The following is a 16,437-nucleotide window of genomic DNA, read 5'->3' as shown; positions in this document are numbered from 1 at the left end:
ACTTCTCTTGTTCTTAGTGTAATTCTTCATTCACGTGTGGTAGATTAAATAAACAACAATAACATACTAGTCGCTCTGCAGTTTTCGAGACATTTGAGATTTATCTTGCAAACAAGCCTTTCCTCCTCCACATCCTCGCCATTACGTACTTCACTTGTGGATGAACAAAAAAAGATAGTGGGTGACAAAAAAACAAATCTAGTAAAGCTATAAAGATTGTAAATGCTCACAATTTTTTTGTTTCTACTGACTATGAGGTTTTTGTTAAATTTATTGCTATGTAACTATTAAAAGTGTAATTTTATGAAATGATCAATTTGGTGTGATCACTTCGTAATTAATTTTTTTATTTTGTTTTTACTTATTTAATTATAATCCTAGCTTACTATTTAACCTAATGTTTTTTATACCTTTACTCGTAGCCTACTTTTTCTTTGTAAATTGAGAGTTTATTTTTAAGTTGTCAGTGTGTTGTATTATAAAACGACTGAAACTATATAATTTATTCAAATGTTATATTTATCAAAATTATACTGGACAATATAACATAAGTAGATCTTCGTACCTCATGTGCTAAAGTACGTCCGGACTCTCTCCTCCTCCTAGGTATCAAGATAATTGAGTGAACTGTATCTCATACTCTATAATTGTCCTATCTCTCCGCTAGAGGCTAGAGCTGCTCAAACTACCTAGCGCATAGATCACACGGGCCTTTTGAGAATACTCTTGAAAGCTTATATTGCGCCGTTTAAACGGTAAATGCTTACCCACATCGAGTGTTTACATTAAATCATTGCAATTTATTATAGTTAAGTGATTTAATGAAGTGAATATATACATTAATTAATAAGTGTTAAGTGATGCTTGTATATATTCAAACACATATCACATATTCATTGATTTGGTGTAAACCTGGGTTGAGTAAATTTTTACCCGTTTAAGCTACGCAGTAACCATATTAATACCATACATTATAAAATAACATGTTAGGACCATCCAAACAAGGTGTTAGTTAATTTGATTCCATTTTTAGTTAACAGTGATACACCCTACTTCTGAGGAAGAGACTTCCAAGTCAAAAGTCTTCGTCAACCCTTCATAATTGTGTTAAGTAAAGGCAATTTCTACATTTTACAACACCAAAAAATTGTTCATCTTCAAATCATATACTCCGTACTTACCTTTTGATCATGGCTGAAATTCTATACGAGCCTGCTGCTGAAATCTTGAAAAACTTGGGTTCCCTTGTAGCTCAACAAGTAGGATCATCCTTTGGGGGACTGAATAATGAGCTTCGCAAGCTTTCTACTACAGTTTCTTCAATCCAAGCCGTACTCACTGATGCAGAGGAGCACCAGGGGAGTAACCACCAGGTGAGGGAATTATTAGGTGTTTGCCTTAATTTTCTTACCATAATTGAGTAGTAATTCTTTTCCTAAAATATGAACTTTTCATATTTGACTAATCTGTTTTCTTGAGAAAAGAGTTTTGAACTCCTATAAATTAAGGCTTCTTCCTGCTCCACAATATAGCCTTAAGGGGTTTGAGAGTTTTTTTTAGGGGAAGAATTTATGAGCCAAGTGTTACCTTGTTACTTGTGTGAACCACTTATTCTCTTTTATATAGTGAATTGCTCATCTCTGCCTGTGGAGACAGGTGGTTGATTAAACCATGTTAAATTATTGTGTTTCCTTTGGTATGTTTCTCTTTTGTTGTCTGATTTATCGTCTTTCGACGTTTACTTTGTTAGCTTCAACATGACACCTGGTTATTTCGATCCTAACAGGACTGGATAAGGAGGCTTAAAAAAGTTTTCTATGAGGCTGATGATCTCTTGGATGACTTCGCCACTGAAGTTACGCATCGAAAACTGGTGAATAAGGTGAAGATCTTCTTCTCAAAATCAAATCCTCTGCTTTATAATCTTAAGATAAGTTATCGTTTCAAGGAAATTCGAGAAACTCTAGATCTAATTGCAAAAGATAAGGCCTCCTTAAACCTAGTTGAAAGGAGGCAACCTTTGCTTCCAAGGCCTAATTCAGTCCAATTGAATTTGGATAGAGAGACTTATTCATTTGTGCCTGATGGAGAAGTGATTGGAAGGAATGATGATAAAAAGGAAATTGTGGATTTTCTTTTGGATTCTGAGGTTGAAGAGAATGTAGTTGTTATATCAATAGTTGGACTTGGAGGATTAGGAAAGACCACTCTTGCACAATGGGTGTATAATGATGAAATGGTTGAGAAAAATTTCGATAAAAGATTGTGGGTTTGTGTTTCAGATGTTTTTGAAGTGAAAATGATTGCAGAAAAAATCGGCGAATCTGCAGGAGGGAAGAAGGGTAATTACCTTCAACTAGATGCAGTACAAAACGAGCTTCGAGAAATGCTTGATGGGAAGAAGTATCTGCTAGTGCTCGATGATGTGTGGAATGAAGATGCCTTAAAATGGTCGAGATTGAAGAATATGTTGATCGGTGGAGCCCGCGGAAGTAAGATTTTAGTGACTACCCGTTCAGACGTGGTGGCGGAAGTTTCAGGAAGTATTCGCCAACATAAATTAGGGGACCTCTCAAAGGAAGAGGCATGGACATTGTTTGAAAAAATGGCATTTGAATGTAACAAAGAGAGCGAAAATTCGAATTTGGTGGAAATAGGAAAGGAAATTGTGAGGAAGTGTGGAGGAGTTCCTCTTGCAATAAGGTCAGTAGGAAGCCTACTACGTCTCAAAAGAACAGAGGGCGAGTGGATATATTTCAAGAATCAAGATTTGTCAAGAATCACTCGAGAAGGCAACGATGTAATGGCCATTTTGAGATTGAGCTATAGTTACCTTCCTCAGCATTTAAAGATATGCTTTGCATATTGCTCCCTCTTTCCAAATGATTTCGAAATTCATAGATTTGACTTGATTGATATGTGGATTGCTCAAGGCTTTATTCAATCAACTACTAACAACAGAGATAATGTGGAAGATGTTGCAAATTCATATTTCATGGATTTGTTAAGAAGGTCATTCTTTCAAGAAAGTGAAGAACATGAATCGTTTTCACACTTTTACAAAATGCACGATCTTATTCATGAACTCGCGAAAGAAGTTGCAGATAGGGAGTTCTTCAGTATAAAAAAAAACGAAGATACAGAAGTTGTACCAGAACAAACTCTCCACGTTTCTTGTTTATTCGAGATTGATGATTCATCGGTATTTCCCAGTCCCTTCTACAGGAAGCATATGAAGTTGCGGACATTTATTTACCTAAATGACTCTATATATGGTGTCATGTGCAATTCAACTTTGGGGAGAATGATTTCAAGTTTTGAACGGTTGCGTGTTCTACATCTATGTGACCTGCAGATAAAACTTCTGCCTCAATCATTAGGTGGACTGAAGCATCTAAGATATCTTGCTATTTCTTCTGTAAGCGATGTTACTTTACCAAATTCCATCACAAAATTGCATAATCTACAAGTTCTAAAATTGGTTAATTGCAGTAACCTCAAAAAGTTGCCAAGAGATATTTGGAGATTGGTGAGCCTTCGACATTTAGTATGTCGATGGTGTCGCTCATTAACCCATATTCCACCAGGACTTTGGCATTTGGCAAGTCTCATGCATTTGGATTTTGATGATTGCTTCTCCCTGGAAGATATGCCACCTGGAATTGGCCAATTGACGTCTCTACGGACGAGCATCTGCAATTGGAGAAAGAATGCCTACCGATGTAGTGAAAAGGATGGAACATCTTCGACAGCTGTGTGTAGAGTTCCAATATGGAAATCATGAGGACGATACTGGAGCTGATCTGATAATGTTGGCGGCCCTGCAGCCGCACCAAAACATTGAAAGCTTGCGAATAGAAAATTACAGTGGGTCAAGGTTTCCAAGTTGGTTGATGGTTGAGACTTGAGAATCTTGGTTTTTTGCTACCTAAGCTGGTTAACCTATATATAAGTGGGTGTCATAAATGCAAAAAACTTCCACCACTATGGCAACTGCCTTCTCTCCAAAGTCTTAAACTATGGAATCTTGAACTTGTGGAGAACATAGATGGACTTGAAGGTGATGATGATAAACTCATGCTACCATCAAATACTCCTACATATGAACTCTACTTCCCTTCCCTAAAACAACTTGATTTGTGGACAATAAGTGAGAAGATATTGAAGCAAATTCTTTGCCCACCTCATCATCATTCTCCTCTTCACGATTTAAATAATTTGACTCTAGGTGATATTGAGGGCCTAGCAACTATGCCAGAGGATGTGTTCAAGAGTCTCGCGTCACTCCAATCCTTGTCTATTGAAAACTGCAGAAATCTCGTCTCTCTATCCACATGTCTAACTCATCTCACTTCCCTTGAGTTTCTATGTATAGAGAATTGCCCTCTACTTGACTTGTCCATCGAAGAAGCAATGCGATTTGAAGTCCCGGGTAATTTATCAACTTTCACAGTTTTCGGGCTTGACAAGCTAACATCGCTTCCACTTTGGCTCCAACATTTCTCGGGTACTTTGAAATCAATAGACATTTGGGGATGTCCTAACTTCACGACAATTCCAGAATGGATAGGCGACCTCATTGCCCTTAATCGGTTGAAAATTTACGATTCCCCTATGTTGACATCCTTTCCAGAAGGCATGCGATCTCTCGCAGCATTGCAAATGCTAATTGTTAAAAGATGTTCATCAGGCCTGAAGCAAAGATGCCAGAAGGAAGTAGGAGAGGACTGGCCTAAGATTGCTCACATCCCAAGAGTTTGCATATAAGTAATAAAGATTGATAACCTGGTGCAAGTTGAGGTAATTATCCTTCAACCGCCTGTTTGGATTGTTGTTTCATAATGCATTGTTTTATACCGTATTATGTTGTGTTGTTGAATCAATGTTTGGATAGAGATGAGGAGTAAATATCTCAAAAGGTCATTCAATGAGGAATTATATAGCAAAGTCATTTAATTTTGTTTTGTGTCAATAAAATCACTAAACTTAGAGCTTTTTCCTTATAAAATCACTCAATCAAATTTGTCATCAAAAGAATCTGACATGATGGAAAAAAATAAATTATCCAATTATATCATGTCAATAATGTCTGTAAAATGGAAACATATGATGGAATCTTTTATTACATATGTCACTATCCCCCCCCCCCCCCCTTTTTTTTTCAGGTTTTTGAATTTTCTATTTATTTATTTGCATATAAATACATGAATATGATATACATGCTCGACCAAAAAAATACGGAAAGGGCCAAATATACCCGTGTGAGAAAAGGTTTAAATATACCACTCGTTATACTTTCGGTTCAAATATACCCCTATTGTTATATTATTGGTTCAAATACACCCTCCCCGTTAAGGTTGTCCAAGGTGGACATTCAATCCTACATGACACTGACATTTGATGAGGTGGATGCCACGTGGCATGCCACCTCAGTGCCCCTAACCCATTTTACTCGTCCCCTCTATTTGTTCTTCCACCTCTAAAATTTTCTTCCCCTCCACTAGCATTACCACCATTAATGGTGGTTAGGTGGCAATGGTGACAATAAATGAAGTTTGATAGTAGAAGGGAAATTTAAGGTTCTTTCTGAAATACCCATAGTGGAAGTTGGAACTCCCAATAAGTTGCTCTCTTTTTTGTTATGTTCATTTTAAAAAGATGCTATGATTTTTGTTTATTTATGAAGTACTGAGTTTCTGAAAAAGTTGCTTTCTTTTTGGATGCATTCATTTTTGTAAAGATATTATTTTTGTTTATTTATGAAGAGCTAATTGCAAAGCCATGTTTTGTTTTCTTCTTTTTTCTTTCAGAATTAGTACTGGGATTCTTGATTTTCTGGTGTTCCCTTTTTTTGTACCTGCTTTAATATCTGGTAGTTTTTATTTGACTGCTAAATTTCAATAAAAACTTGAGCTAAATGTTAGGGCCAAAATATTTGGTTGTAATTTTCTATCATGACCTATTTCTATGGCGGAGGTGGGGGTTATTGTCGGCTGTCTTGTTCTTAAATTTTTGCTTCAAGCTGAACATAATTTGACTTGTTTATTGCTATGGGAACCTAGAAAAAGAAATGAGAAAAAAGGGAAGAACTTGTATATTTTAAAATATAATTTTTAGGTACAAAATCAGAAAGATGGCAACATTATGGGTCATAATGAATGGATGAAAATCCCACCTTATTTATTGTTAGCATGATGGACAACATACTCTAGATACATGTTAGCATGATGGACAAGATGCTCTAGATTTATGAAAATATACTTAGAGATATTTATTGTAGAATCTTGTGTAGCATTAAGGCTTTGTTATTATTTAAGATTAAAGGTGCCTGCACAGTGCACACTCTAGGTTCTTGCTGTATTGAAAATTGAAAAACTTAAAAAAAAAATGTTGCTGGGATAAGCATAACATATTGTATTAATAGTTTTTGTCCCATTTTGATTGTGTGCATTTTTCTTACTATCTGAATTTCTTTGGTACAGGAACAAATAACCCAATAGTACATTTAGTTTGTTATCAGGCTCCAAAATCCTGATTTGTTGTATCTACCAGCATTTCTGTTCGATAAATTACTTGATTGACTAAAGAAATGGCCTTGGTGGCGGTAATGGTGCCAATGGTGGTGGAGGGGAAGAAAGTGGTAGAAGAACAAATAGAAGGAGGGGGTAAAATGGGTTAGGGGCGCTGAAGTGGCATGCCTTCATCAAATGTCAGTGCCATGTAGGATTGGATGGCCATGTAGGATTGGATGTACACTTTGGACAACCTTAACAGGGGAGGGCTATATTTGAACTCATAATATAAGAACCGAAAGTGTAACTAAGGATATATTTAAATCTTTTCTCATAGTACATGGTTATATTTGGCCCTTTTCCGGAAAAAATATGATAGTACTAAGCTGTTTTTATATGCACCTCCCACCCCTCGAACCCCTACCCACCAATCCCAAACAACTTTCCTGGCCTTCTCAATTACCTGACATGATGACATCAGAACAAGAAAGGTTCAAACTAGTGCACTATAAATAAGGAGACACATCTAAGTAAACACAGAATTTATGGAAAAAAGAGAGCAAAATAGAAAAGAGAAAGGAAAAAGGAATGAAGAATTAGCAGCAAATGAAGTGATTAGGAGGAAGCAACATCATGGCAGTAACTTCTCATGATCATCATATCATATTGAGCACCATGTATTTAAATTTATTTTGCCCTTCTATTATTTTTCTTAATACTCCCAAAATCTTGAAGATTCTTATGAAAATTAAAGACTTCCCAATTCCCTTATTTTGTTGTTTGTGAATAATTATCATGTAGAAACATGGCCGGAGAAACTTCTTTGCATATGTGGGGCCAAGTTTCCTTATTTCTTTAGCATATTTTGATCCAAGGAATTGTACGTCACTTAATATTTCTTTTCTACATATATAGATGAGTTTTCATGATCACCGGCAGTTCCAAATCGGAACAATTCTGGCTTCAGATGAAGTCCCATTTTGATTTGTAGGAGGGTGGGTCGAGTGTAAGATATGAGTCTTCTTTAATTTTGTTTTATTTGTAGAGTTCATGGCATAAAAAATTAATTTATTTTGCCATTTAAGATTTTTATGACAAATTTGGTTGAGTAATTTTATAAGAGAAAGCCCTAAGTTGAGTGATTTTATGATACAAAACAAAGTTGAATGACTTTGCTATATAATTCCCATAGTTAAGTGATCTTTTGAGATATTTACTCCATAAATTAGTTATGTGAGCTCCAAACTAAAAATTTAGGCATGAACGGAAATATTAAGTGACGTGCAATTCCCTGGTTCAAGATATGCTAAGGAAACAAGGAAACCCGGCCCCACATATGCAGAGAAGTTTCTCTAGCCTTGTTTCTACATAATAATTATTCACAAACAACATAATCAGGGAATTGAAGTCTTTAATTTTCATGAGAATTTTTAAGAGTTTGGGAGTATTAAGAAAAATAATAAAAGGGTAAATTAAATTTAAAAACCTAGTGCTCAATATGTAGATGATGATCATGAGAAGTTACTGCTACAACGTTGTTGCTTCCTCCAATCACTTTGTTTTGCTGCTGATTCCCCATTCCCACCTTGATGTTAAGTTGGGAGGCATGACTTTAATTTGTTAGTAGGTGTTTGGCCGTGAAAATCAAATACTTTTCACTTTTTTTGGAATTGTGAAGTAGGAGTTGAAGATGGAGTTGTGTTTGGTTATAGTTTTTGCAAAGAATATTTGGTTGTTTGAATGTACGGAAAGTGAAAACAAGGTTTTAGGTGTTTTCCAAATTTCAAATACAACTTCAAGTTGTATTAGGAATTTTAATGACCAATGATTTTCAAATAAAGTGAAAAAAAATCCAGAAAAAAGTGAAAATTTCTCATGGCCAAACGGGTTAGGTGGGCAAAGGTTAAAGTGCTGAACCTATTTTCTTGAGAGCTTAAAGAAAGAACAGCTAATTCTGCAGAACTGCTCTGAGGCTTCAATTTCCATGATTCTTGATTGAATGATTCTGTTGACCCTTGAAGGTGGAAACTGTTTTATTACACTTTTTTTGGCCGTTTTCTTCATTTCTTTGTTTGCTGTTTAAATTCATGATGATTTGAGATAGCTTTGCAGATTCTCAATTCCCACCTTGATGTTTGTGGGGGATAATGTACAGGTTTAATTTGTTAAAAGAAGAGATACAAAGCTCCGATTAGTGTTATATTAACTGGTTTTCTTAAACAGTATTCGCTTTTGTTATTTCCTTTTCATACTGCTTTAAATTGCTTGTCCTTATACCAAGGGTCTATCGGAAACAACTTCTCTACCTCCCAAGGTAGGAGTAAGGTCTGCGTACACTCTACTCTCCCCAAACCCCACTTTGTGGGATTTCACTGAGTATATTGTTATTGTTGTTGTTGTCGTCTTAAACAGTGTGTCAAAAAACAGATTACATTTGTAAGCGACCACTAATCTCTATTTTTAAGGCATGATCACTACACTCAGACCCGAACCCCCTTTTTTCTCTGTTTTCTAACTCTATGAATATGCTGGCAGCAAGTAAAAATTCTGGCTTATGACTGAGCCCAAGTCTTTTGGTTAAATTCCCTAGAATTACCAGGGGAATTGCAGTAGATCCGGTTACTTGATTTTCAATGTCCTGTTTGCAAAAATCAGACCACGAAAATTTATAACCTTTAATTAATAAGCAAGTGTATACTGGAAGCACAACTGTATGCCGTGGGGTTATGTCTTGCTCATCTAAAGAACTATTGTATGGTGCTTAAAGTGAGTGTTAATTTATATATATATATATATATATATATATATATATATATATATACATAATGTGAGTGGGAGCTACATGAAGAGTCATAATCAAGAAAAGGATTGCTCAGTTTAGGGAAAAGAAAGATTCTCACTAGTATATTGAAAAGGAGTGACATCAAGACTTGAAGATCAATGCTGAATGAATAAGTACTAAACAAACTAACTTTTCTCCCGGAAGCAGTGGAGGAATCACATTGGCTCGAGGTGTTAAAACTTAAAAGTGAACGCTTTTGGTTACATTCAAATATTTACCAAACTCTGGTTGTTAAACTTTTCAGAATTATGAAAATATAGAAAATATTTAATGAGAACTCACTATTGGAAGTAAAGATTTCATAGTTTACGTTTTTTTTTATTTTTTATCTTCTTGTCTATTTCAAGAGTTTAGTGTAATTTTTTGAGGTGTAGTTCTGTTAATTTCTTGTCTAATTTTTATGTATGGTGTAGTTTTATGTTGCGATTTTTGAATTTTAACGCAAATTTCTGGTATTTCTAGTTGTTTTTTAATATTATTATTTTTTTACTATTCCAATTAAATTTTACAATCAGAATTTAGTAAATATTTGACTGTAACCAAAAACATTCCCTTTTAACAAACTTAAAACACCCCAAAGCTACTTGGTTGATACTTAAACTACTATTTTGAACTTACTACCAAAGATAAGGTACCTTTGTTTTATCATTTTCTCTATATACACTGATTGTTGAACCCCATTTACATAATGAAAGCTTCGAGTGAACTAGCAAGGTAAATATTTACTCGCATCGAATATCTATATCTTACTAACAATTAATCTTAAGAATTAAAATTAGAGTGAAAATGCATTTCATGTAATCATGAATAAATGTTAAAAGTATATGTATGCAAATTATATGCCGGACCTTAGTTGGCCTGGAGGAGGGCACACCAAATAATGCACGATAAATACAGGCAAACAAGGAGGATGGCACATCAAATAAGAATGTTATATACAGATTTTGAATGAATTATTCTAAACATCCTTGCCATCTCCACCTCCTTTTATCCTTCTCCATTTTAAGTTTGGTGGAACAAAAAAAAATAAAAAATTACTGAACTGATTAAGATGCTAAAACCACAATGTTGTTCTTGGATATTGACCCAAGTAACATAAATTAATATTTAATTCATATATTATACAAGTGGAAATGCACACACACAGACAGAGAGGGAGAAAACTTTCTAAAAAGTATAAAACTTTAAAGAAAAATGGAGAACCGTTATTCGAGACAAAGAGAAAAGAGACTAACATGCACATGGCAATAGGAGAAAAAGGCCAAAACCATTAGTTGCTCTTTTTCCAATCTTCTTCATAGTTGACAAAAACATGTATTGTTACATCATGTCTCCAAAATTTTATGTCCCATTCATCTCAGTTTCATCACCCCAAAATTACTCTCTGCTCAATGGTTTTTTTGTTTTCCCCCTTTTTACCTAATAATTCCAAGAATTACAGCTCACAAACTCCCTCACTTTTTGAGGAATTTCAAGAAAATAAAAATTCTTTTTTTTTCTTCCAGGAAGAAAATCTAAACAAGGAAAGAATCCACCTAAGAAAAAGCTTTTGCCAGCCTTTATAATACACAGCTGATCCCTTCAATAATCTGCAGCAAATATTTAAATCATAACATAACATAAGCAAATGGCAATATTTAAAGGATATTTAAATCATAGAAAAAATTAGGGCTAATAGCACTTTGGTCCCTCAATTATTGATAAATTCTAACTTTATACCTTGTGATATCTGACATATCAACACATTTTAACATTCCATTACTTGAAATATATACTTTTGATCCCTTTACTTATGAATATTCACATATTCCCAAAATTATTAACCATCTTAATTATGCATATATTATGTTAAGCTTGTACTGTTACTTCATAATTGAGAGTAATATACTTCTAGAAGTGGTCCAAATATAACATGTTTCCTATATAAGTGAAGGTTAGACGTGGTGTGACGTACATTATAAGGACCAAAATAATAATTAATCAATAATTGAGGGATCAAAAATGTTATTATCCAAAATATTTACTACCACTTAGTTATGTTTGCACTTACCATCCTGTTTCTTCATTTGGTTCCTTGCAAACAGCATGCAAATGACTAGAAAAGCAACTCCTGCTGCTCCTCCTAGTATTATAGCCACTGTCTTCCCTGTGTCTTGGCCTATCCCAACACATTCATTGAACACAACTCTCATTACTACACAACTATTGATAACAAGTATATAATGATAGCACACAAATCTAAGCTAGACAAACATCTTGTTAACAGTGACATCTCATAAAATCAATTTACCATGCTCCTTATTTGTTTATTCCAAGATCCTTTTTTTAATAACATGTACAACTAAATTAATGAAGTAGACAGCTCAAAAGTCCAAGAAAGACAAAATCTTGATTAGGGTGTTTTAACTCTTGCACAAATCAGAAACCATTCAAGTAACAAATTTGACAAAATAATAGCCTGCAAATGTGTATATCTTGTATATGAAGTATAAATAAACATATAATATATGTGTGGTATACATATAATATACAAAATCAGTGTATATGTGTTGTCTATTTTAGCCAGCGTCCGTAATTAATTTGGGTTGACCGGCCAGAAATGAAAAATCCCTAAAATTAAGATGTCATATCAATTCAAGAAATGTACCTGCTGAAGCAGATGGAGACCAATTTGATGATGCTGATGGTTTTTTGGGAGCCCCATCTGGATAATAATTAAAACTGACAAAGCACTTGTGTAGGAAAATTTGGCCAGAAACTGAGCTACCACATTCAACTTGAGCTTTTTGGACAGCATTTTTAACACACTCAGCACAATCAGAATTTCCGACATCTCCTTCACATTGTCCCAAAACAAAAATAGACTCATAATTTGCTGTGTAAAATCCATTACTAGCACTAGCCATGCCATTTTCCAATGTGGAAAAAGCAGTATCCCTCTTCTCTTCAAATCCACTACCTGGATTATTTTTCCCACTACAAGTCTTGTACAACATTTCCATACCTGATATTTGAGGAAAACCAGATACCTCATATAACATGTAACATCCTAAAAGTTGAATTCGTGCAGCAACAGGAGTAGGGTTGCCACATAGTTTGTCCATTAGTATAGGTAAACCATTCACACATTTATAACAATCAACATTTGAAAGGTCACCTATACATTGAAAAAGACCTGTTATTGTTGTTTGGCCGGTACCTGTAGTAGTTTTGTAAAACTTAGACTTTGAAGATTGTGAAACAAGTGAGCCAAAAAGAGTTGAAAGGGCTTGTGAGTAAACACCAGATGGATCTGATAATGCCTGTTTTGCACAACCTTTGTACACTAAAGTAGTGTCACCAGATGCAGATTCAACTGGTGCTATTAGTTTGAAAATTGCAAGAATGACCAAGAAAACAAAGAAAATGCAACAAAGTGGTTTCTTGGGCAACCCCATTGAAGATTCTTGAAAAATTATAGCATGGTTTTTGCTCTTTATGAAGGTTTTGAGAGGAAAAGAATGCAACTTTGAAGGGTTTTTTTTTGCTTATGAAATCAGTAAGGGATATCACTAGTAGTACTATTTCTCTATTTCTTCTTGAAATTAGTTTCTATTTTCTTTTTTTTCTTGGAAAAAGGGGTCTTGGTTTTTGTAGTGGTGTTTGGGATTCACTTTCCTTTTAGATGGCCTACTATTGTCTATCTTTGGATGTGTAGAGCTCAGAAAATAGGGTCTGTATCTTTATCAGTACACATAATATATATGTATCAGGACAATTTGATACTGTATTTTAACTTCTAAATCTATTTTTTACTAACAATGGCCCTATGGGGGGAATTTTTTTTTTATTGAGACAGAATATTTTAGTTGTATTTGAAGAGAATGAGAACAAAAACTATGGTTTTAAAAACCAACAAAAAAACAACTCATAAAGTGTTAAGAAATATTCCCTAGGTAACTGAGAGGTGGAGAGTGGGAGTAAACATGGATAAACGGTGAAAGTTTGACCAAAGTACATCTGAAAAACATACTGTAAATTTCAAGATTTTGAATGTTGAAATGATTAATTATGATTCACGGTATATTTGTTTTGTATTGGTTGTTTTGATTTGTTTGTCTGAAATTGAACATTCTTTAATGGAGTTTGAATAAATATTGTGAATCAATGGTACAAGTACTGCTAGCATGAGACAGCTGAACTTCTTTATTATGGCTTGATATAGTTATGGCAACCAATAGTTATCATGTGATAACTGCAAGATATTAAGTTGGCAAGATTTGATATACTAGCTTCTAACAGTAACTGCAAGATAGATTGCTTGAAATTGGCAAGATCTGAGAGATTAGCTTCCAATAGTAGCTAGAAATAGTGTGCTGACTCTCAACAACGTTCTGCACGTTCCAACAATTAGGAAGAATTTAGTTTCAGCCGGATTACTCGTCAAAAACGGGTTTAAGTGCGTGCTGGTTAGTGAGAAAATTGTAATAAGTAAGAATAATATGTTCATAGGAAAGGGCTACCTCACCGAGGGCCTTTTCAAACTCAATGTAATGGTTGTTGACAGTATTAATAAGAATTTAGCTTCGTCTTACTTATTGGAGTCAAATGATTTATGGCATGTTCGTTTAGGACATGTCAACTATAAAACCTTGCGAAAAATGATTAATTTAAAAGTATTGCCTAAATTCGAGTGTAATAAATCAAAATGTGAAATCTATGTTGAATCTAAGTTTGTTAAACATCCATGTAAGTCTATTGGTAGGAGTTCAAATCCTTTAGACTTAATCCACAAAGATATATGTGATATGAAGTCAATACCATCACGTTGTGGGAAAAAGTATTTTATAACTTTTATTGACGATTGCACTCGATATTGTTATGTGTATTTGTTTAATAGTAAGGATGAAGCAATTGATGCATTTAAGCAATACAAGAACGAAGTGCAAAATCAATTGAATAAAAAGATAAAAATGATTAGAAGTGATAGGGGTGCAGAATATGAATCTCCTTTTGCAGAGATATGTTTAGAATATGAAATTATTCATCAAACTACTGCCCCCTACACAGCACAATCAAATGGAATTGCGGAAAGGAAAAACCGAACATTAAAGGAAATGATGAATGCTTTATTAATAAGTTCTAGTTTACCGCAAAACTTGTGGGGGAAAGTTATCCTTACAGCTAATCGAATACTCAACAGGGTGCCCCACAGCAAAACACAATCTATTCCATATGAACTGTGGAAAGGAAGAAAACCCAACTTGAAATATTTCAAAGTGTGGGGGTGTTTAGAAAAGGTCCAAGTTCCTTTGCCCAAAAGGGTAAAAATCGGACCAAAAACTGTGGATTGTGTTTTTATTGCCTATGCTACAAACAGCAAAGCTTGTCGGTTTTTGGTTCACAAATCGGACAATCCCGAAATTCATGTTAATACGGTAATTGAATCAGATAATGCTGAATTCTTTGAAAACATTTATCCGTATAAAACTAAATGTGAGTCGTCAAGTGAAAGATCTAAACGGCCGCGAGAAGAACCAAAGGAAAGTAAACCAAGTGAAGAGGATCCAAGGCGTAGCAAACGTCAAGGGATATCTACTTCCTTTGGACCAGATTTTGTGACATTCTTGCTTGAAAATGAGCCTCAAACATTTAAAGCAGTAATGTCTTCTTTTGATTCAGCATTTTGGAAAGAGGCAGTCAATAGTGAGATTGAATTAATTTGAACAACCATACATGGGAATTGGTTGATCTTCCTCCTGGAAATAATCCTTTAGGATCAAAATGGATTTTTAAAAAGAAAATGAAAGTTGATGGCACTATTGACAAATATAAGGCAAGACTTATGGTCAAAGGTTATAGACAAATAGAAGGTCTTGATTACTTTGACACATATTCGCTGGTAACAAGGATAACATCTATTCGGGTGTTAGTGGCACTGGCAGCCGTATATGGTCTTGAAATCCATCAAATGGATGTCAAGACAGCTTTCTTAAATGGAGAATTGGAGGAAGAAATTTACATGGAACAACCTGAGGGTTTTGTGGTTCCTGGTAAAGAAAGAAAAGTGTGCAAACTTGTTAAGTCACTTTATGGACTTAAACAAGCACCCAAACAATGGCATGCGAAATTTGACCAAACAATGTTGGCAAATGGATTTAAGATTAATGAGTGTGACAAATGTGTTTACATTAAAAATACTCCAAATCATGAAGTCATTGTTTGTTTATACGTTGATGACATGTTGATAATGAGTAGAGATATTGTCGATGTAAATGCTACGAAGCGTATACTCGCTAGCAAATTTCACATGAAAGACTTAAGGGTTGCTGATTTGATCTTAGGAATTAGGATCCATAAAACTCCACAAGGTCTACCATTATCACAGTCACATTATATTGAAAAGGTACTTGACAAGTTCAAGTATTTAAATTTCAATGTTACAAAGACTCCAATTGATGTAAGTTTTGCACTTCAAAAGAATGAAGGTGAAAGTGACTCACAATTGGACTATGCCCGAGTTTTGGGAAGTTTGATGTATATTATGAATTGTACACGACCAGATATAGCATGTGCTATTAGCAAGCTGAGTCGATTCACGAGTAATCCCAGTCAAACTCATTGGATGACAATGAAACGAGTCTTGGGGTGTTTGAAACACACCCAAAACTATGCTTTGCATTATAATAAATATCCCGCAGTAATTGAGGGATATAGTGATGCAAACTGGATCACCGGATCATCTGAAGTTAAATCCACGAGTGGATATGTTTTCACCGTTGGTGGAGGAGCAGTGTCTTAGAAATCATCAAAACAGACATGCATCGCCTGCTCTACAATGGAATTTGAATTTATAACTTTAGGCAAGGCCCGTGAAGAAGCTGAATGGCTCCGAAATTTCTTGGAAGATATTCCATTTTGGCCCAAACCTTTGGCACCTATATGTATACATTGTGATAGCCAAGCGGCAATAGGTAGGGCAGGGAGCGTTATGTATAACGGAAAATCGCGTCACATTCGACGGCGACACAATACCGTTAGACAGCTACTCTCTAGTGGTGTTATCACTATTGACTACGTAAAGTCAAGAGATAACGTATCGAA

The 16,437-nt window shown here is 34.8% G+C and overlaps 3 protein-coding genes across 3 annotated transcripts; 2 read left to right on the top strand and 1 right to left on the bottom strand.

Moving 5' to 3' along the window:
- Window positions 1-1,022: 1,022 nt before the first annotated feature.
- LOC132609008 (putative disease resistance protein RGA3) lies at window positions 1,023-4,858 on the top strand. Its single transcript, XM_060322837.1, has 2 exons — window positions 1,023-1,373; window positions 1,787-4,858. The coding sequence occupies exons 1-2, from the start codon at window positions 1,191-1,193 to the stop codon at window positions 3,782-3,784; spliced, it is 2,181 nt and encodes a 726-aa protein (XP_060178820.1). The 5' UTR covers window positions 1,023-1,190; the 3' UTR covers window positions 3,785-4,858.
- LOC132611618 (putative disease resistance protein RGA4) lies at window positions 4,078-4,767 on the top strand. Its single transcript, XM_060326023.1, has one exon. The coding sequence runs from the start codon at window positions 4,078-4,080 to the stop codon at window positions 4,765-4,767; it is 690 nt and encodes a 229-aa protein (XP_060182006.1).
- Window positions 4,859-10,612: 5,754 nt separating the features above from the next.
- Window positions 10,613-12,791, bottom strand: LOC132609010 (plasmodesmata-located protein 2-like). The gene is made up of 3 exons (XM_060322838.1): window positions 12,002-12,791; window positions 11,405-11,512; window positions 10,613-10,943 (listed from the first exon to the last, which is right to left on the bottom strand). The coding sequence occupies exons 1-3, from the start codon at window positions 12,789-12,791 to the stop codon at window positions 10,936-10,938; spliced, it is 906 nt and encodes a 301-aa protein (XP_060178821.1). The 3' UTR covers window positions 10,613-10,935.
- Between the last annotated feature and the right edge of the window lie 3,646 nt (window positions 12,792-16,437).

Source organism: Lycium barbarum, chromosome 9 (assembly GCF_019175385.1).
Source record: "Lycium barbarum isolate Lr01 chromosome 9, ASM1917538v2, whole genome shotgun sequence".
Classification (NCBI taxonomy): domain Eukaryota; kingdom Viridiplantae; phylum Streptophyta; class Magnoliopsida; order Solanales; family Solanaceae; genus Lycium; species Lycium barbarum.
This window is presented reverse-complemented; position numbering and strand designations above follow the sequence as displayed.